The sequence below is a fragment of the Thalia democratica genome, chromosome 1 (assembly GCF_965202585.1).
Source record: "Thalia democratica chromosome 1, ktThaDemo2.hap1.1, whole genome shotgun sequence".
Classification (NCBI taxonomy): Eukaryota; Metazoa; Chordata; class Thaliacea; order Salpida; family Salpidae; genus Thalia; species Thalia democratica.
Window position 1 is genome coordinate 50,396,477 of NC_139165.1, and position 21,520 is coordinate 50,417,996.

The 21,520-nt window shown below is 25.7% G+C and overlaps 1 protein-coding gene across 2 annotated transcripts; it reads right to left on the bottom strand.

Annotated features, from left to right (window-relative positions):
• Positions 1 to 11,086: 11,086 nt before the first annotated feature.
• Positions 11,087 to 21,124, bottom strand: LOC145844577 (uncharacterized). 2 transcript variants are annotated; one of them, XM_082951984.1, is made up of 9 exons: positions 20,919 to 21,124; positions 18,777 to 19,051; positions 18,423 to 18,568; positions 16,899 to 17,027; positions 15,300 to 15,755; positions 14,893 to 15,015; positions 13,843 to 14,037; positions 11,695 to 11,948; positions 11,087 to 11,511 (listed from the first exon to the last, which is right to left on the bottom strand). In XM_082951984.1, the coding sequence occupies exons 1-9, from the start codon at positions 21,122 to 21,124 to the stop codon at positions 11,472 to 11,474; spliced, it is 1,824 nt and encodes a 607-aa protein (XP_082808110.1). In that variant the 3' UTR covers positions 11,087 to 11,471. The 2 variants fall into 2 exon arrangements, with proteins under 2 accessions (XP_082808110.1, XP_082808103.1); XM_082951977.1 differs by having other exon boundaries at positions 11,691 to 11,948.
• Between the last annotated feature and the right edge of the window lie 396 nt (positions 21,125 to 21,520).

The following is a 21,520-nucleotide window of genomic DNA, read 5'->3' on the forward strand; positions in this document are numbered from 1 at the left end:
TACTTGGGTTGTTTGTAATAATTTTTTCTTAGTTATTTGTAGAAGAAAAAAACTTAAACTTTTATAGTTTAAATAGTTTTTAGCTAAAAACTTTATAGCTAAAAATTGTTTAAGTATATAAGTGGTGTGTAGCTCGATGACCATGAAATCTTTCTAATTTTTTATATACCTTTGAAAATATTTTCGAGCGTCGATTTTATCATTGTGTGAACTAATAAATAATAAAAATCCCAAAATAGATATCATGGATAAAATTTATTCAAATATTTTTTTTAAAATAAGAAGTAACTTTAAAGCAAACTTAAAATTGTAATTAGGTATTAAGACTATCAGTGCTAACTGCTAATGCTTTAAAACAAGTTTACAACAAAAACTTAAAAGAGCTTAGTTCATAAAAACAAATCTGTTTGTAATGGATTGAAACAATATATAACAAGCAGTACGGTGTATCTTAAGTAGTTTTAGAATATTAAATGAAGCTTTTTTTATTTAAAGTTTACTAATTAATTAATTAATAAAAATTAAGACTAGTTTAACATTTTGTCTAAATCTTAAGCTATTTTTTCAATTGAGTATTTGTTGAGTTAATTGATGTTTTATTCATATAAGCTTTATTAATTTCATATTTAGTTTTCGGCCAACATAAATATATGTTGTTAAAATTAAACTAGCTTAAAGAATTATAAAATAGTTTTTGGTCAACCTGGATTGATTTTTCACTTTATAGAGTGACAAACTCTAAATTAAATACTAAGCCTAGTTAAAAACTTAAAAAATAGTAGTTGTTTGTAATAAATAAATTTCATAACAAAACATAGTTTAATTTTCAGTTTTTACTTTTTTTACCAGAAAGAAGTGACAATCAGATACAACCCTGAACTTCTTGAAGTGCAAAAATCCTGTCTATGAAAGAAACGATGTGTACATCAACTGTATGGAGAGCAACAAGATTGCATTTATTTGGATTTAGCTGTTTTTAACTCGTTTTTTGTTGTCGTTTTTCTGTTTGAATATCATTTGTAAAAATAGATAATACACACAAAGTAAAAGACATAGAATTAGTTTAAGTGTAGTTAATGTTAAATAAAATATTTTAAGAGTACTGTACTGGAAATTTGTAGTGATTGCGAAGATGTGTTAAATTAATAAGTATGTAAGAAAAAACCATAAAACAAAAATTTCATTGTGAAAATAAGGCAAACCACATATAAAGGTTCATTAAACTTAGGATCAAATAATAAGTCTCAGCTTGACTTATTAAAATGTTTGCATGTAAAAATAAACTTAGTTATGATATATTAGCGCCGCTAGTAGGTATCTTGGAAACATATGTCATTAACATAAATTATGATATCATAAGATATCTCAAGAATATCACTTTAGGGAGAAATATGTTACTAAAAGTGTTTACGTAGTCCTACCACTAGCGGCGCTTTTTAAAACAATTACTTAAGGTGTACCGATTTTATTTTTTTGCAGTTTGGTGTACACAAGTGAAGACCACTGTCCTAGTATATAATATAATGTATTTGCGTTTCATTTTCTTTTTAAAATACTTCGTTCAGAGAAGGTAGTTGTATTATTTAAGTTTGTTTTTCTCAATTTTATTTCAAACTTTAAGCATTTGTTGGAATATCAAAGTCTCTTTGTGAAGATTATTATTTTATTTCTAGTTTTATCTGAACCTTTAACAAACTCTTTTTATTGATGTGTGCTATCTTTAACTCAACAAAAATTTCATAAGTACAACAGTATTAACCTTTTCAGCCTGAACAAAAAACTTTTTAAAATGTTATCATTTCTAATTTCTAAATATGTTTAATTTTTCATTCAAGTTTAAAAATAAGTAAGCTTTCATTGGTTAAGCGGAAGGTAACAATGAACAGGTTTACGGATCTGACTGAACAGTTCAAGACGGCATCGAAAGCGAAAGCTTTTGCGACTACGTCAAGTTTGGCGAGATAATCAAGAAAGAATATTTCAGCCAACCATCGTCAGTTGACCCACCGGAAAAGCAGATCAAACAACTGTCGTCGGGCAACGTTGATAAAAGCTGCAAAACTAAATAGACTGGTAATGTTAGTTGTAATAAAATATTAGATCAGGGGTCGGCAAACTGCGGCCCGCGGGCCAATTGCGGCCCTCGAAGGGCAAATCTGCGGCCCGCGAGCACTTTATTTTTTTGAATGGAATGCGGCCCGCGAAAGAAAATTTTGTGGCCCGCGAGCATATAAATGTGGTCCGCTGAGCAAAAATATATTTCAAGTTAAATTTTATTCGGTAATTCGATTTAATTTGATTAGTTTGGTTTTAAATCTCTGTATAACATTTTAAAGAATTAGAAGAAGTTTCTGATTTAGTTTAAAAATGTAAATACAACAGATTAAAATTCTAAGAGGATGTTTTTCTCAGTTCATGATAATTTCTTTTTTACAACAGCCAGTAGTTATCTCAAAAAAAGAATGTAAAGAGTGCTTGGATTTAATTATAATACCTGTTATTAAATAACTAAATGCAAGCGTTTTCCATTTTATGCAAAAGTATTGCACAGTAATTAACTTAAGTATCATATCTTTATAGCTTAGATATTCTTTTTCAATATTTTTTATACCTAAGTTTCTTTTACAGATTTTTTATTTGTAAATTTTATATTTTTGTGTAAAAATATTTAAAATAACATAGTAATAAGAAATAAGGTTTATTTGATTTTTGTTTTGACATGTTTTAGTTTTTTAGAACTATTCTTTGCACTTTAAATTAATTTCTTTGCACACCAACTTAAAAAGATGCTCATATTTTAAACCACTTTTTATTTAATACTTTAGTTAGTTTAAGTTTAGTTTATGCATAATTTTCTAACATTGTTGTTTCTACATGTAATACCTAAATTTGTACAGATATATTTAAAACAATATACATATGACATAACTTAATATAGTTTTTGTTAGGTATACATTTTCATTTTTCAAACATTGTTTTTGACAAACTAAGTTAATTTTTATGCCTTGCATATCAATACACTAAATTGCTGTTTTTTTGAGCTACCTATTTAATATAAATTAGATTTAGGGATGGCAAATTTAATAAGTTTGTATATTGTTAATCGAAATGGTTCAAATTCAAGCAAATAAACAACTAAACATTACCACACACTCAGATTATTACTATTTGAAGACCTCAAATCTCAATACGATTAAGTCATTTTTTAAGTTTTTGGCTAGAATTAATTTTTGTATGCAAAAATATCAGGAATGTTTTTGTTGACTCAGACTGGCTTTTTTGCTTGAAAGAGTGGCAAATTAAACTTATGATGTATATTTTGCTCAATCCACAGTGTTAGTTTGAGTTATAATATATGTTGAACTTTAGGTCTTGCAGCTGATATAACTCAAAATGTACCTGAAAAGCTTTGAACTTAAAAATTTATGCTTAAAAATTCTGTAAAAAAACTTAAACTTGAGAATTTTTGATAAACCTTGAATTTCAAACAATTTTTCTATGTAAAGTAATGAAGCTTCGATTTGACACAAAAAATTTACCAAATATTTTTTTTTTATTAAAAAATATATTGAAGTAGCATAACAGTATTTTTTAATATTGATACATTTTTATTAAATTTTTTTTAACTTTACTTAAATTTTATACTAAAAATAAAAAAAGGAATTGTACTTTTAAAAACTTTGTATCATAGCACCTTTACTTGTAAAATTTCACCGATTGTTGTGAACAACCTTCGCGTTGGAACTAAACCAAGAAATTCTGCTAAAATGTCAAAGTTAGTAAAAACATCTCTAATAGAAATTCTCAGATGAGCAATAGTTTTTCTATCAATGCTCTCATGTCAACAGGATGATTAAAGTCCTAAATTGATTTATTCGACTTTATAACCTTAATGCATTTCCTAAACATGACTTTTTGTTGTCATTGAAGAAATAAACAAAAGTCTTTCATTACCGCAAACATAAATTCTTTAAAATAGTTTCTAATTATAAATGGTATCTCATTTTAAGTAACAAATTACACTACTTTATAACTTGCCTTAACAATTTTTTCTGATCATTCTGTAATTACTGAAGATAATCATATGCTTTGTTGAAATTGACTTTGATGATTTGTTTTATTATCGTTTCTCCCAATAACTCCTAACTAACGTTTTTTTAAATTCTTGTAGCTCGTCTTATATTTTACATTTACTATTTTTAAATGCAATATTCTTATTGCAGATAAAGAATTGCTATAATGCTTAATAAAAAAGAAGTTTTTCTACTTCGCTGATGACCCAATAAAATTTTTTTACTTTTGTTAAAATTTTTTAAGAAACTTAGTTATCCATTCAGCTGACTTATATTTTTTTAGAAGTAATTTATTTGCTGTTAAAAATTTTCGTTATTTCTTTATGCTGTGAACTTTATTTTAATTGGGTTGCTACACAAACAGGCTATTTTTAAAATTGAATACTTATGTGTGTGTGAAATTTTTATTTCAAACACTTTAAAGAAATTTTCCAGTTCTCAGAATAGATTTTATGACTGTAGTGTAGTTTACTAATTTTAATTTTTTCTTGTTTTCTTACACTTTGTGTACTTTTTGATTATGATGATATTTTAACTAGGTATTTAAGCTTAATTAAAAACTACTTATTAGCTTTTTCAACTTTTAATAAACTTAGGCTGGTTTGATACAATTCAGACATTTTTGCTTTTTATGTGGCAACCATGTAAAAGACTAATTACTAACTAAATGTTTTATTAAGTTTTCGAGAACTAATTATGTAAAAGAATTTTTTTTAGCGTTCTGGAATACAAAACGGTATTAATTTTATTAAGTTAACTAATTACTAATTTTTTTAATGAGCGTAAACTATTTAACACGCAAAAACTTTTTATGAAGTTAATGTTCTTAGAAATATGAAAAAAAGGTTGATAATATAACGAATGTATAAAAATAAACCATAAGTTTTTTTTCAAATTAGGTTTTTATAGAGAGTTAGGTTGTAAGTAAAATTACATAAGTATTAAGTTTAACTTATTAAGTGCTTATGAACGTTTATTAACACTTTAGTATATTAGTCAACATAAATTCTATTCTAATAAATATTAAATAAACATTCTATTTATAGCTAAAAGTCATTTAAAATGATAAGGTGAATAAAAGTAAAACTTTTCTCTAGTGTGACTAAAACTAAAACTGCGGCCCGCGAAGACTTTGGAAACTTTAAATTTGGCCCGCGACCACCAACTGCCTGCCGACCCCTGTATTAGATGTATAGTTTTTGTTTACAAAACGACAAAATAATGCGCTCAAAATGTTTGGTTTTAGGACCTGGTTTAAGAAAAAACCTTTCGGTTATCGAGTCGCACACCACTTGGTTACCTTTTAACGTCTTGTCAAGGAAAATTGATAAGTTAAAAATACAACTAAGTGGATAATTAAATACAAAACTCTGTGATCACTAAATAATGCTAGTGAAGGATGATAAAATAAATTATGAATAAAACTATACCATTTACAAGTTTCTATGATAGTAAAACATACTTAATACTTTATGTAGTTTTTTTTAAAGATCATAAACAGTATGCTTAACTTTTATGAAAACTTTTATGAAAACAGTTTCAACTTCAAAACTTTTTTTTAGTAAAAATTAATCGAGTAATTAGTACCTAACTAGCTTGTAGTTTTCTTCAAAAAATGTTGTTTTGTTTTATTTTTGAAACGATTTATAGTTATAAACAGATAATTAATAGTTTTTACTATAGAAGGTACAAAAACATTTTAATAAATAAATTTAAACTTAAATTTTAGAATGTGTTGTGTAATGATTTTTGTTCCACTACCTAATGTTTTTTATTAATATACCAATATTGTATGATAGTGTAGAAACTTATATACAATATTTTTATAGTTATTTCTTTAAAAGAAATAAGTTTCGGTACTTTAAACTTCATGTTATAATAGTAAACATTGTGTCTTATTTTCATATTTCATGAAGTTTTAGTCATATTTCAGCAGGCATGGTACAAAACTTGTTGCTATAAAATTAGGAAAAAACTATGGACAATTAGCAAAATTAATATGAAAAAATTTTTCACAGTTTTCTCAGATATGAGCTTCCAAGCATTACATACTATATTAGCAGCATCAAGAAGGGTAGCAGGAATCCCAAAATCTACTCCAGATCGCCCCTTAATTGTGACATACCTCTTTGCTTCAGTTCACTTTTTGCTGTATTATCAAGTTGATGAAAGTCTAACGTTACTTATCATTAAAATTAGTAAAATCTTTCTACAAGTATTATTATTTAATATAAATTTAAATTCTTTTTTTTTTAATATATGTATAGTTTAATCTTTTGATTTCATGTTTATAAATAAAGTAAACAAATTGTTAAATGTGGGAAAGTCCCCAGCCTGCTTTTAACTAGAAGCAATACCAAAAATCAGCCATAGTAAATTTAGTACCTCTCGTATCTTTACGCACTTTTTCTGTGGACACAATGTACGTAAACAAGCGAGAGGTTACTGTAACTGTAGTTATAATTTTTATTTTTTTACAATAAATATGAAGAATTACGTCGAATATGTCTATCAATGAATTCAGAATTTAATGATAATTGAAAAAATATCTTTACAGAATTTACTATAAAAAAAAAAAAAAACATTTCTTAAAATGCTTTGATTTTTTTAAAGCATTTTAATAAGTATTTAGCAAGTTTTTATACACAAAATTGTTACAGAGTCAATTTGATAATAATTTAACACCAAGTCTAAAAGAAGAAAACAAAGAAGAGAGATTGTTTAAACAGCTATAAAAATACTGATCAAGAACAATCATATAACTCTGAACGGAGATTAAATGAAGCAAAAGTTTTGAAGTTTTTACAACTTTAATGCTTACTTCGAAACGATAGTATCATAATAAAATTTAGATTAGATTTTCTTATTTAAATTAAGTTTAATGAATACTCTTAAAGTACCACATTCGAAAAAAACGCAAATTTTAGCTTTAGAAAATATAATTTTCTGTCTAGTTAATATAAAAATAATTGAGTTCTAATATATTTAAACCTTTGTAACATTCCTATTTATTTTTTAGCGCAGATGATTTATAATTATTAACATTTTATAAATAGTTTTTGCGTTTTTCACATTGACTTTAAACAGTTGTAACAACATTAGTAATCTTATCTATCTGTGGTTAGTGTTTCAGTTAGTTTAAAAAAAACTTAAATATTCATTTTAAAATATTAAAATAAAGAAGTTATTTAAATAAAAGTTATTTATAAAAGTTATTTAAAAGAAGAAGATGTATTAACATATGTTCATAATCTAATTTTCCACTACATACATTAAATTTAGTTTTTGTATGTATTTAAAAAAAAATTTTTAGACTTTTAACAACTCAACAACTAACCTAAAAAAAAAATGAAAGATAAAAATTTAAAGTCGCAAGAACAATATTTACGAATAGGTTGCTTATAAAAGTTAATTTACTCTTTGTTTTACATAAAATTTCTGCAAACAGCCATTATAGTTAATCCAAAAGGTCTCCGTCCTACTTATACATCTTTTTCTTCTAATATAACTAGTAAACTTCAACTAACTTATATCTACTATCTCTAATCTTAAATCAACTAGTAAAAAAAAAACAAAAAAAGCAAATTTAAAAATTGTTATCGTGACAAAAATTTCATATTTAAATCTTATAAAAAATGTTGTAAGTGTTTACTAAAATTTGCCATATTTGCCAAACTTAACATATAAAAGTATTAATATTAACTATATATTTTTTGTAATTGTAAACAAAATTTATTTTATCTATATTTGAATTGTTTTTATGTCGCTGATAATACAGTTTAAATCAGGTGCGTGTCTAGACTTTTTTCAAAGGGGGTTCACAGTTTTTTTGTTCTTAATTTGCCGCTTAAGTACGCATCTCTTAGGTATGCACTGCCAGTCAAGTACATAATATTTAGCCGAAAAACTCTGTGTTTAAAATGCTTTTTTCTGTTTATAAAAAAAAAAAACATATAAGTAGTAATAGAAAAATATTATATTTTTTTATATATTTTACTGTATTAAATTTAGATAAGTTAAAATTAAAAGAACCAGAAAAAAATTATGAACTTACAAATTTTGACTTAAAGGTTAGTATAGACTATAGATAAAGTTCTTGCAATTTTTTCATTTAAATTTTAATTTTTTTACATTTATATATCTATTAATAGTAAAAAAAAATTTTCATGTAATTTAATCTATAAAAATTGAAATTTCATTGAAAAAATTATTAGACTTATACAATTTAGTTTAAAAATCTTTAAATTATAATTAAATGTTTGTCTGATGGTGCAGGGATTCTAATGATGGTTTTGTAATCTCTCTCAGTTGAAAATTTCAAAAAATCAAGTTTTCTGGCCAACACATATATAAAAATAAAACAACTTAAATTAAAATTTCACTTTAAAAAAAAGTTTAGACTTATACAATTAAATTAAAATATCTTTGAATTATAATTAAATGTTTGCCTGATGGTGCAGGGATTCTAATGATTGTGTTGAAATCTCTCTGAGTCAAAAATTTCAAATAATCAAGAATCAACTTTGTTGCCAAAACATATTAAAAAAAATCAACTTAAATAAAATTTGAAATTTCACTAAAAAAATGATTAGACTTATACAATTAAATTAAAAAAATCTTTAAATTATAATTAAATGTTTGCTCGAGGGTGCAGGGATTCTAATGATGGTTTTGAAATCTCTCTGAGTTTAAAATATCAAAAATCAAGAATCAACTTTGTGGCCAACAGATATACAAAAAAAAAATAACTTAAATAAAAATATTAACATACCATTAAATGATAAAAGAATAAATTGCCAAGTGTTGTGGTGGTCTAAAGATGATTTTGAAAACTCTCTGAATTGAACTTTTCAGGATTTAAAAACTTCACACAACATTATAATATACAATCAACTAAGTAAAAACAACTTTAATGATTATATTGGACAATTTTTAAGAAGAAAAATTGTACTTACTAGTTGAAAAAAAAATAATAAAAAGTTATTTACACTAAATAAAAATTTATAATGGGAACTAAGAGCATCTTAGTAGAAATTTTCCCAGAAAAAAATGCTACTTTAAAACTTTTACCTATTATCACGTCACAATTAAAATTTTATACGAAATCTATTTCAGCTGGGCAAAAACGAGCATTTTTTGCTAAGGAAACTTATAATCTTTCAGTGTTATAAATTCAATATTCATTATTCAAAGTTTATCAAATAACCAAAACAAAGTCAGTAAACAACGTTTTTAGTGATATTCTAAGATTTTTTTTTCAAGGTTTTTTTTTTTTCAATTTGATTTTCAAGGGTCAAGTCAAAACACGCCCCTGGTTTAAATTTACTTTGTAGTTGTATATTTGAAATTGTTGTCCTTGACAAGACGGATGTTATTTTTTTAGTTACTAAATTGGCTTTAATGAAAGTTTATAATATGTTTTGATATGGCCTTAAACTAACTTTATTGTATTTCAGTAGAATCTAACAACTACTTTTTTATAAAGGTATGAGCAAGAGTTATGTGAAGCTTTTTTTTATCATAAAACTTTTTTTTTTAATTTTAAAGCTTTTACTTGATTTTAGAGGAAATTTTTTTTAATAAGATTTTGTAAAATAACTATAATTAATATTTCTTATGCATTATTATTTAGTAACCATTACTTTCCCAGCAGTAAGTAAGTTTTCAGTTAGATCAGTTATTTTAGTTCAACAATTATAAAGTAGGACATGGATATTGGTGTACTTATAATTTAAAACCTACCTCATTTAATCACGAGCATAAAGTTAATTTTATAGGCAAATTTATAAATTTTTCAAAAAACATAAAACTTTAATGTCAATTATTTTCCTAGTCCCCTAGTGCAAAAGTGACCCTCCGTGCAAAAGTGTCCCCTCGTGCAAAAGTGACGCTCGTGCAAAAGTGTCCCCTAGTGCAAAAGTGACCCTCCGTGCAAAAGTGTCCCCTCGTGCAAAAGTGACGCTCGTGCAAAAGTGACCCGTTCCCGTATAAATCATCTCTTGAACTTAATAAATATTCTTAAATATTATATTATTAAATCTGAAAGTTTTAACTTATAATCTAAGTTTAACTCATTTAAAATTAAGATAACTTACGATAAGATGAATTTCTTTGTAAAACTTATACAGAATATTACAAACTTAAACTGTTTTCATACCTTTTAACTTTTTTTTTAAACAAATAAAGTTATTGTTTTCATTATATAAGAAATAACAACTTTAAAAAATTAATTAAAAATAATATGTCATGCCGTGTCAGTTACAAAATAAAAACTTTTATCATTGAAACCTGAGGTAGTTTAATTATTTAATTTAGTTATAAAAAATAAAGTTTATAAAAATTCCTATGCGTATTGTGCACCAAAGCTTTAATCAATTGTTAAACTTACTAACCTTTCTAGAAGTACATATTTAAACTGTACGTTTAGATTAAACTAAAGCACTGCTTAAAGTTTTTTGCCTATAATCAAATGTTTATATTGAAATACTTTACTGATAAAAAAGTTCCTAACAATTTATTATTTATATTTAAAAACAGACTCGCTATGTTTTTTGTTTACTACTTGAACTAGTTTTATTTAATTCATTAGAAAAAAAAACACAACTTATGTAAACATAAAGAAAGGTTACTAAAATTGTAAGGCTTAATAACTATTAAATATTTATGGCTTGTAAAATACAATTATAAAGTTTCTAACTAAACTTTTATTGGTTTTAAACTGAAAAACAAAAAGTTAAAACTTTAAGTTATTTGATTTTCATAAACAAATGTTGTTGTTTAAAAGCAGGCATTGTAAAAATATTAAAAAAATACTTTGACCATAGTTATTAAATTATCCGTTTGAGTTATTATAAAGTTATTTAAAAATCATGTTAGTAGAATTTGTAACCATTGAATACACTATTTATGAAAAAGCTAAAAAACAAACTTTTAAGTTTGGCATGAAATTTATCTCTTTTCAAAGGATTAATTGGAGTTAATAAATAACAGGTAAAAAGAATAAAATCAAATTACAGTGTTCATAAGAAAGGAAAAAATAATTATTCACAGTATTTATAAAAACTTAATTGTTAGGTAACAACGTTGTGAAAATAAAATAATGAAGAATAAAGGCTTGTGATAGAGCTAGTTTATAAAAGCATGGTGTAAAATTTATCACTTTTTGAGTAGTGTAGCGTCATACATAATGTTTTAATGAATGTTCAAAAAGGAATAAAAATAAAGCTCACAGTGAAGTATTTTATAAAGAAAAATTAACAAATGTTTCTTCAAACAAAAAAGATAATTTTAAAAGTGATCATCAAAATATGGAAGGCCATCATTGAAAATTTCAATTTTTCAGCTCATAGTACTTTCCGGTTTTGGGATCGAAGTAGCAGTTGAGGGTGGGATCGTACATCAGATCCAGCATCTGTTGATCGTCCTCAGCGCTGCGAACCTTTTAAAATATTGTTATTAAGCGAAATCAAGCTCATTAAAACTGTTCGCCTATATTGTTTTACATTAAGTTAACTAACAATTAGAACTACCATTACTTGTTTTAATTCTAACATATAATATCTTTTTATCATCTAAATGCTTAACAAGTAACAAAATATAATTTTTTTATCAACTGACAGACGAGCAGTTGGACGAGGACGGGTCGGACATGGCGAACTTGGTGACCATCCCGTGGCACCTGCGGTCCATCTCCGACCCTTCGCTTCTCCCCGACGACACCTTGCTCATCGGCGACATCCTCCGCCGCCTCTCGCTCGGCAGCACGGGTTCGGGACTTTCCCCCATGAAATCCCGGGAATCCCCTCCCCCGAAACTGCGGAGGGTGGCAGTGAGGGTCTCGTAAGGGTTGTTCCCCCTCATCTCAGAATCGTAATCCTGCAGATTTTATGTTTTAATCAATTTTATTTAAACACGGTAAAAACTGTTTACAAATAAAAACTGATATTTTATTTCTATACATACTGGACCGAATTTAACTCGACGAATTGTTTTTTTTTATGTATTGTAATAAGACTGTCACTATTTCAAGCATGAAAAATCCAGTGCGAATCACATAAAAATAACCTGAGTGAATGCAATATCAAGTCAGCCTGTTTATGTGATATAAATGTTAGAAAATGATATTTTTGTGTCATTCATTATCAGGAAAGAAAAACAATCTAGCTGCAATATAAAAAAGAACAAAAACCAAGCAAAAAAAAACACAAACATCCTGGCTTACAATTTAAATTAAGTGACTTATAATACACTCTGAGTTTATTTAAAAAATCATGAAAAAAATGCAACCCTGGTTAACATAAAAATTATTATATAAATTTATTTGAAACTTAAATTAAGACTTATACTAAAGTAAGTTAAATTTAATTAGCATAAGGTTTAATCCTTTAGTTTGTTATAACGTTAAAAAAATAAGTAAATATAAGTTTGTAAAAAAAGCAAATAGAAACTAAAAATTAAAAACAATAAACTAACTTTTTGTGGTTTTCAAATTAAAAAAAAAGAAATAAAACGTTTTATAACAGCTTAATTTTGAAAATATTTCGATAAAAGAAACATATAAATACAACTATATTTAAAATAAATGTGGCTTAGACTAACAAGTCAAAAACACCTTTTTGGGTTAAGAACTTTAAAGAAAAGTAAGTATTAAATAGTTTCTGCATGAATTGTAATTACAGGGTGCAACATTTTACATTTTTTGGTTACCACATAAGTAAAGATAAGCTTCATTAATGATACTAGTTATTACAGATTTTCTGTACACACTACATCGGAATTTTTTTGAAATATCATCAGTTTAAAATTTTGTTTTTTGAAGTATTCTATTTTAAAGAAAATATTTATTTACTTGGAACGTAAGTTAAAGACTTTGAATAATTCATTCCATAAATTACGCTTGTAAACAGACTTAAAGCGTAAAATTTAGAAACTCTGTTAAAAAAAGAATAACTTAAAACAAGCTTTTAACTGCTCCTTTGAATTATTTAGTAAGTTTTGTAATGAAAACATTGTGAAGAAAATTTTAAGCCATGTAAGGAAAATATACTTATTAATTAAGCTTTTTACTTGTATATCAAACTTTTCAAACTCAAGTTTTTAATACAATTTATACAAAGCCAAAGTATTTAATAAATATATATAATTTATAAATTAAAGCTTTAAATAGTTGTGAATTATTTGTATGTGTTGTACTTAAGCGCTTTTATTAGGGTGAAAAAAAATATTTCTAAAAACCTCTCAATACCTAACTTAAATACAACAAACTAACCTAAAACTAAAAAACTTATTTTATTTTATTATTTGTTACTTTAAACAAATACTATTATAATAGTTAATACCCTAAACAGTCACTGCATTTGCTTGTTTTTAATCAAAATAAACTTGATTTACAAATTTACAAGACATTTCTGTTAGCACGACTTCATTAATTTTTGCTTTTAAGGTTACAAAAACTTATTGTACTAGATTTAATATTAAACATTTACGTAACATATCATCAAAACTCTTGTGGATTGTATTCATTAAAACTTAAAAATAACACTATCACTTACCACACAATAACTACCTAAACTAATTAATTTTAAAAAGAACTCATGGTCGTTACTTTCTTATTCCTGATAAAAAAAAACTAAAAAAGCATAATTTAAAAAATTATTACACAATAACCACCTAAACTGTTTAATTTTTAAAATAACTCATTACCGTTACTAGCACAGTTTTAAAATTTAAAAACCACAATGTTAGATATTAATTTACAAACACGACGAACTTGTGGGAGGAGGGGTGGCGGGTGAAACGTGGATGTGAGGAGGCTCGTGTCGTTCTCGAAGCTCTCCTCCAGGTTGGAAGATTTGTAATCCGTCTTCATCTTGTCGTGCTCCCGGTCCTCATCCTCCATCAGATCCGTTTGCTCCATCATCTTCTGCAGCATCTCCTCCTCCAAAGAGTCGCTCCACTCGCCCACCTGTGTGACGTAACAATGCGTTGTTAGGAAAAATTGAAAAGTTATGAAAGGGGAGTCTTTAACATTTCGCTTAAATAACTTTATGAGCTGTACAGTTTTACATTTAGTATAAAAACAGATTTTTAACGCATTTAGTTTCTAACAACACGATATATTTCAAGTTGTATTTGCCGACACATTGTTTGATTATTTTTGCTTTTAGTAGGAAAAGAATTAACTTTAGGCTTAATTAACTGGTTTAAAGATTAGCACTGTTTACATAATTGAAAACAAAATAAATAAAAGTACGCTGAAGTATTTAAAAAAAATAATAATTTGTACTGTAAACAACACAAATGTAATTTATTAAAAAACTAACAATGTTTTATAAGTATTATTGAATTCGTTAATTTAATCTTTAATTTATGTTATTACTTCAAATAAATTTTATTATAAAAAAAATAGTTCTTAAAGCTCAATGACAAATAAAATACGTATTTTTAATTAGATATTCAAGAATATTAAAGCAGTTTGAACAATTAGAAAACCGTAAGAAATGCTTTTAATTTTTATAATTTTTAATTCATTATTGTTTATTACTTTTCATTTAACTTTCACTGATCAATATCTTTTCATGGCGACAACAAAGGTTGCTTGTCAGTTCAGCAATTATAGTGACAACTTGTTTATATAAAAGAAAACATTGATTTTTTTTAATTTATAATAGCTAAGACAAGTTTTAACTCAAAAAAAATCAAACTTACAAAAAATAGGAAAAATATTTATAAAACTACCTTTTAGAGAAAATTATTTTTTGTATAAAATGTGATTATAAACAAAATAGTATATAAACTAAGTTATAAACAGTTAGACTACCTGAAAATTACTTGATTCTAATGTTTTACCCGCTTGGGGAAGGTTCAATTTTTTTATTGATGACGTCATCACACCGCTTTCATTCAAACTGTCATCCATTAACAGTGAATCTGTTGTTTGGTCCTTTAAAATTTTGAATAATTAAAAACAAAAATAAACAAAATTTCAGAGATTACATACTAAGAAAGAACTTTCGGTTTGTATATAATAAACATTTTTAAGAAATGTATAATTTAAGTTGAGTCTAAAATCTCAAACAGATAAATAAATATCAGTTAATACAAAATTTACACAGTTAACACATAATTTTTATCACTTCTATTGTGCACGGTATATTTTGAGAAACATTGATTTAAACAATATGTACTTAAAATATAACTGTCAAAATAAATGTCGTATACACGTACAGAGGAAAGGTCGCAGTCAGGCTGATCAGACGACTTGTGCATCACCGTGTTGACGCTGGTGGTCAGAGTGGCTTGCGAGCTTTCGATAGACCCACTCCGAACGTTGTGAACGACCTGGTTTAGGTGCACCTGTGGCAACAAAGTGCTTGCCAACGGGCCCTTGTATGACGTCACAGTCTTCCTCTTCCTTCGTCTTTCTCTCAGCAAGGAGGTGTTGTCGGAGTCCGAACACGCGAAGTCGCTTTCGTACTGGTTTGAGGAGGATGCGGATTTGAACCTGCGGGGTGCGGAGCAAGGAGGGGACGAAAACGTGAAGATGTGAGATTCGGATTGCTTCACCGCTGATGCGTCATGCCTCCTCCTGGAGACATCGGCTGATTTGGACTTGCTTGCTTGTGATTGGTTGGGAGCGGAGACACGTGACAAAGATGTTGAAGACGGTCTGTGAGGGGTAACCTGAATTTGATTTGGTTTAGTTGAAAGCGTTTTGGATACGCTTAATTTTTTGTGGTTTTAACTAATTAATTTACCTTGCCTGGAACCTTTACTAATTAGTAATAATAAAAAAAAAAAGAAAATGATTAAGCATAGAAATTATAAGCTAAAGAAAAATATAATACAAGTATGTAAGTGATTATGTACTTACTTTAATTAAAATTTAGACCTAAAAAACTGAAACCATATTTCAAACCTATGGTTAATTCTTTAAAAAAAAAGCTTTTTTATTTATTTTTTAAGGTTAAAGGTTCAACCATAAAATAAATTAAGTTGAGAACACTAGAAAAATTGTTTTAGAAGAATATTTATATAATTTTAGTCTAATATGGTATTTGTTACCTTTTTATTTTGAATTATAAGTATCACACTATAATTAATCAACAATAAAAAAAATGATAAAAATACTTACAATTTTATGTGCTTCAGTTGAAAAATATACTTATAAAGCTCAGTATTAGTTCATTTAAGTAATATAAAGGTTTATCAGTGCTGGCCTAACTTATTTAATTACAAACCTAACTCACCTTTTATCTTTAATTTTAACTAAGATTTTTAGTTTTTTAAACCGCCTTAAATTTTTAGCTGATACTTTAAAATACTATATTTTTAAATTAATTCTGTACTGATTAAATGAAAAAAAATTAATTTTGAAAAATATTTTTTAAATTCAAACTAATGAACAAATTTAAAAAATTGTGTTTTTATCTTCAATAACTAATTTTAAAGATACCATATTGTTGACATTATTAAGTTTTATCTTAAAAAAACTTTCTATTTTGAATATATAGGAAACATGAGGTAACACCTAGATATTTTAAAGAAGTTTTCTTTTTATATACCGTCATTTAGTTTATAGCCATACAAAAACTGCATTAGCTTAACTTTAAAAATACATCTTTTAAAAACAAAGATAATATAAATTAAAAAAATAGTAAAAAAAATTAATCAAAAATTAATACTAATACATAATAATAATAATAACAATAAAAAGTTAGAACAAAAAGTAAAATACTAATTATAAACAACATGTTTATACTTTTAAATTTTTAAAGTTTTTATCTGAAAGGCTACTTAAAGTTTTACAAGTGTAAAACAACAAACCTTGGTACCAAAAGCAATTTGTGTTTTGCCTCTGTTAGTAAGGCTACCATCATTAGAAATTGATGAATCATAATCAGAAGTTGGACTTGGAGATTTAAACAGACTTTCTACTTTACTAATATTAATAACCTGTCATAAATAGTTATCATTACTGATTAATTTAATTAGTTTTTCTTTACTTATAAATAATAGTGAACCAGTATAGAAGTTATAATTAAAAATTTGATTCAAGACAACTGTAAATTAAGCAAGTATAATAAATGTTTAAATAAAAAAGTATCAAAAAAAACTGTAGTTGGTAGAAAGTATACATGGTGCATAATAACTAAAACAAATATTTATAAGGGTAGGTGTCACCTTTGCTTGAGTAGACAACTTTTGCAAAAGTAAACACTTAAATAGATACGCACCTGCGTAAAGTATATCATACAACTTTTCTGTTTTGTTTACTTCAAGATATAGTACGTACTTTACGCAGGTGCATTCTTACCTTTTAAGTGCTTATTTGGTAAAAAAGTGACCCTGCGTGCAAAAGAGTCATAGTGAAAAAGTGTCAACTTGTGCAAAAGTGTCCTCGTGCAAAAGTGACACCCACCCTTATAAATATTTTTTTTATAGTTATTATACATCATGTATACTTTTTTACTAACTACATTTTTTTTATACTCTCTAATTTAAACTTTTATTAAACCATAAAAATTTATATTTGTCTTGAAACAAATTTCTAATTATAAAATCTATATTTGCTTGTGCAAAAGTGACCTGTTCCCATTTATTAAACAATCAAAAAATAAAAGTTACTTTTAAATTTATTGTTAAACTATGAAGTAGTAAAAACGAACATTATACTATTAGAATGAAAAATGTAAAGAACTGAAAAGAAGTCAACTAATACTTAATAAAGCAGAAAATTATATACCTGAAAGGTGGTAAATTCTAACTTTTTTTATCTCAAACTTGATTTTTCAAATTCATCATTTAAAGCTCTATTTTTCTAATTGTTTCAAACTAGGAACGTATTAATACTTTTATACTTAGGTTTTTAACTTAGTATACTTCTAACTCTCTTTATTCTTAGTAATTATACTTAACTTTTATCTTTCTAACTCATTATTTTTCTATTGTCAAAATACGTATAACACAAAAATTTGACTTACTTTTAGTAACCTTTGATTGTGTTTTTTTAATTAATGCTGATGTTTTAATTTTACAAGGTCTTTTTTTAAACATTATTTGTAATTTAAACTTAGTAATTTTTGAATATTTCTGTACATAATTAAAATTAATTTTTGTGTTGAACGCTCAGGTTTTAAAAAATTTAGAAGCATACTTAGTAAGAAAAGTCAAAGTTAGAAAAGATCAAGTCTGAAACTTATCAATTTAGAAAAGCTCTAATTAGAAAAGAAAAGTTTAAATAACCTAAAAGTTAGAAATGATAGTAAACCTTATTGGTCTGTAAACTTTTTAAATTACATAAAGTGTAATCAATTTTCAAGTATACATATTTTTTTGTTAAAAACCTACTTGTGTCACCGAAGGAACTGTTGGGTTGAATTGAAGACTTTGTGGTATATTGACAGTTGGCTGTTGTTCAAAATCACTTAGCCTGTAACTACATGTATCATGGGGCTGGTTCTTCATTGTAAATACTCTTCTTAATTTAAAAGTACCTACACAAAACAAAAATGCTCTAAAGAAATTCATTTTATAAAATGTTTTAGTAAGGTTTATAAAAAAACTTAGATTTTATAAAGGTTATAGGTCTGTTTGTAATAAAGCAATTATGAATGTAACTAACTGACTTTATTTAAATGATTGACAGTAAAATTGCTAACTCAGATAGTTTAAAGACTAAGCTAACTGATCATGTTAGCTAACCTGAAAGTGTGAATGTATCCAAAGATTTGTAGGATTGAGGTTGAACGATATTTGTGGATAATGACACAAGATCAAAACAAAGGTTCTGCCAAGTATCATGCTGCAACATTTTACTGCATAGAGGTAATTTAACATGTAAAAATGATGTTTTTTGAATTTCTTGTTTATTTGAAGTAGACATCATTATTCTTCTTTTGTTATTACTCACATCATAAAGAGAAAACTCAACAGCAAAGTCACATGATTTTGGTAGAAAAATTTGAAAAACAATGTACCTTTATATGTAAATTTTGTTTTCAGATACTTTGCTAATCAATATTGTTACAATTTATTAACATAATAATAATTTCAACCCTATTTATCTATAATAAAATATAAATGATGTTTAAAACAAATTAAGATTTACTCTTTTAGTATTACTTAGTTTTTAATTTTGAACAAGACTTTATTAGAGAACAGTAGCAAAAATATTATTAGTGAAAACGATATGGTAAACTAGATACCACAGATTAAATAAATTTGAAAGTTTAAATTATATAAATATATTTTAAAATTAGACTTTTTACTGAAGTTTAAACTCAAGGTTGCAAATAAACTTGTAATTCAAAACAAATCGGAAAATAAAATAAAATGCCTAACTTAAATTTTTAAAGAAAAAAATAAATGAAAGTTATCTGTAATGTATAAACAGTAAAAAGAAAACTGTATTGTAGCATATTTATTAAACAAATAGTTTATAAAAATATATATGTATAACTTTTATTAAGTTTCTGTAAAATTAAACTTTTTTTTATACTACTAGCTTTTATAATATAAAACCTAATGTTATATAAGCTTTTATTATGTAAAACATACATGAACTGAAAATAAGGCTACACAAACTTTTCCATTTTTAACATTTTTTGAAAACTTATTTTTATAATTTATATCAAATTTAAATAACAACCACTATTAAAAGCTAAATTATCTTAATAACACATCATCTTACTTAGCTCTGGTTTGTACAACTAAATAATATTTTATCAGATCCTAAATTGACCGAAAAAAGTTAAGGGCATAGCACAACTTTTGTACATGTTGTTCTTATTTTAAACATCTTTAACTTAGCTAGCAGTTGCTTTTAACTGTTTTGAAAAATTCAAACTAATTTTTGAGATATGAGGGTACTTGGTTGGAAAGCTCAATAGGTTCCTTATGGAAGGACCTAAGTAAAAAGGTAAAAAAAGACTGTTTTATTAAAAATCTATCTACTAATTAGAATGTTTTCATTCTATAAAAACTAGCTCGTAATTTACACCTTAAGCTTCCATATAGGTCTAATCTTAATTTTTCTTAAATAAAATGCTGGACTCCCCTATCTATGCCCTTAAATTCACAACAACTTTTAAGTAGTTGTAAACTTAAACACAAAAAATGTGCAAATAATTTTCCAAAAATCTTTTTAATGTAGGGTATAGGAGATTCCAAGAATAATTTTTCTACAAAAATTTACATTATCTCTTATATAAAAGCTTAAGGTATAAACTACAAGCTAGTTTTTATAGAATGAAAAAATTCTAATTAGTTTTAGACTTATTAACATTTTTGTATAAAAATTCCAATACAAAGGTATGAACTGAAATTTTTTCATTGTCAAGTTTCTTGGAAATTTAAAATTTCACTAAACATTTATTTTTTCCTTCATTAATTGAGCTAGAGACCTCAAATTTCCAGGAATCATTTCATTTATAGTTTAAAAGACTTTGAATTTCGGATTTTGTTAAATACTAAAAAATTAAAATTTTAAAATAAAACAAAAAACAAAAATATAGGTGGTTTTTTCTTAATAAAAAGTTCTACATTCAATCAATTTCAATAGTGGTAAGGGAATTATGAAATTTGAAGAAAATTGTTAAAAAAAGAAGGAAAAAACAGATTTTTAGTGAAATAGTTTTATTTTCATGATTTTTGTTTTCACCTTATTAAACTTTGATGACTTATATCTCAAAATAATTTTTGAATTTTGTTAAGCAGTTAAAATGTATGATAGCTATAAATAATAAGATCAACTAGTAAAAACCAAGGTCGACCAATCCCCCTTATGACATTAAATTCTTAAAAATAATTGAAAAAACGTTAAGCTTATGAAAGCTAAAAAACTACCTTTGAAGTAAAAAAAGTGAGTTGTATTTTGTAATTTTCAATGGAAAAGTAACTTTTGATGAAGTAGTTGATCCTTGAGAAGAGTAAACATATCCTTTTACTTCATTAGAATACTCTTTTTTAATACTTGATTTTAAATGCAAGCTTTTACCACTTGCATTAAAAACTTCAACATAAGAACCTCCCTGATACTTGTTTTTAAACATTGCAAGTCTGAAAAATATCATTAATTAATTAATCCTCTAAAAAATCACAAGTCGAATACTAAAAAATGGTAAAAAGTCAATAAAAAAGTTTTTCAACTTATACAAGGTAGCCATTTTACCTGGAAAACCTTGAACTTGAAAAACTAGGCAGAAAACATGAAACTTGATATTTTTTGAAAAAACTAAAGAAACGTATAATTTTGTACAGTTTTTATATATAAAATGTCAAAATTTAAGTTAGATAGGTAATAATTAATATTATCAAAATATACTAATTAGAGTTTTGTTTATTACAATTTTTTTTTAAGTATCACTGTAGTACCTTTATAGAAATTTTAAATGTTTTTAAATCTTTATTTTAAAAAAGTACAACACTTTTACTTAAAAAGACCTGTA

What these genes read in the sequence shown, in the direction of transcription:
- LOC145844577 (XM_082951977.1), bottom strand. Translation starts at nt 21,124, where the DNA reads ATGTTTAAAAACAAGTATCAGGGAGGTTCTTATGTTGAAGTTTTTAAT. An exon ending in TCACTTTTTTTACTTCAAAG is followed by an intron (nt 19,052 to 20,918) that starts GTAGTTTTTTAG and finishes TTACATATAAAG; the next exon opens with GTACATTGTTTTTCAAATTT. An exon ending in AAATTGCTTTTGGTACCAAG is followed by an intron (nt 15,756 to 16,898) that starts GTTTGTTGTTTT and finishes AATCAAATTCAG; the next exon opens with GTTACCCCTCACAGACCGTC.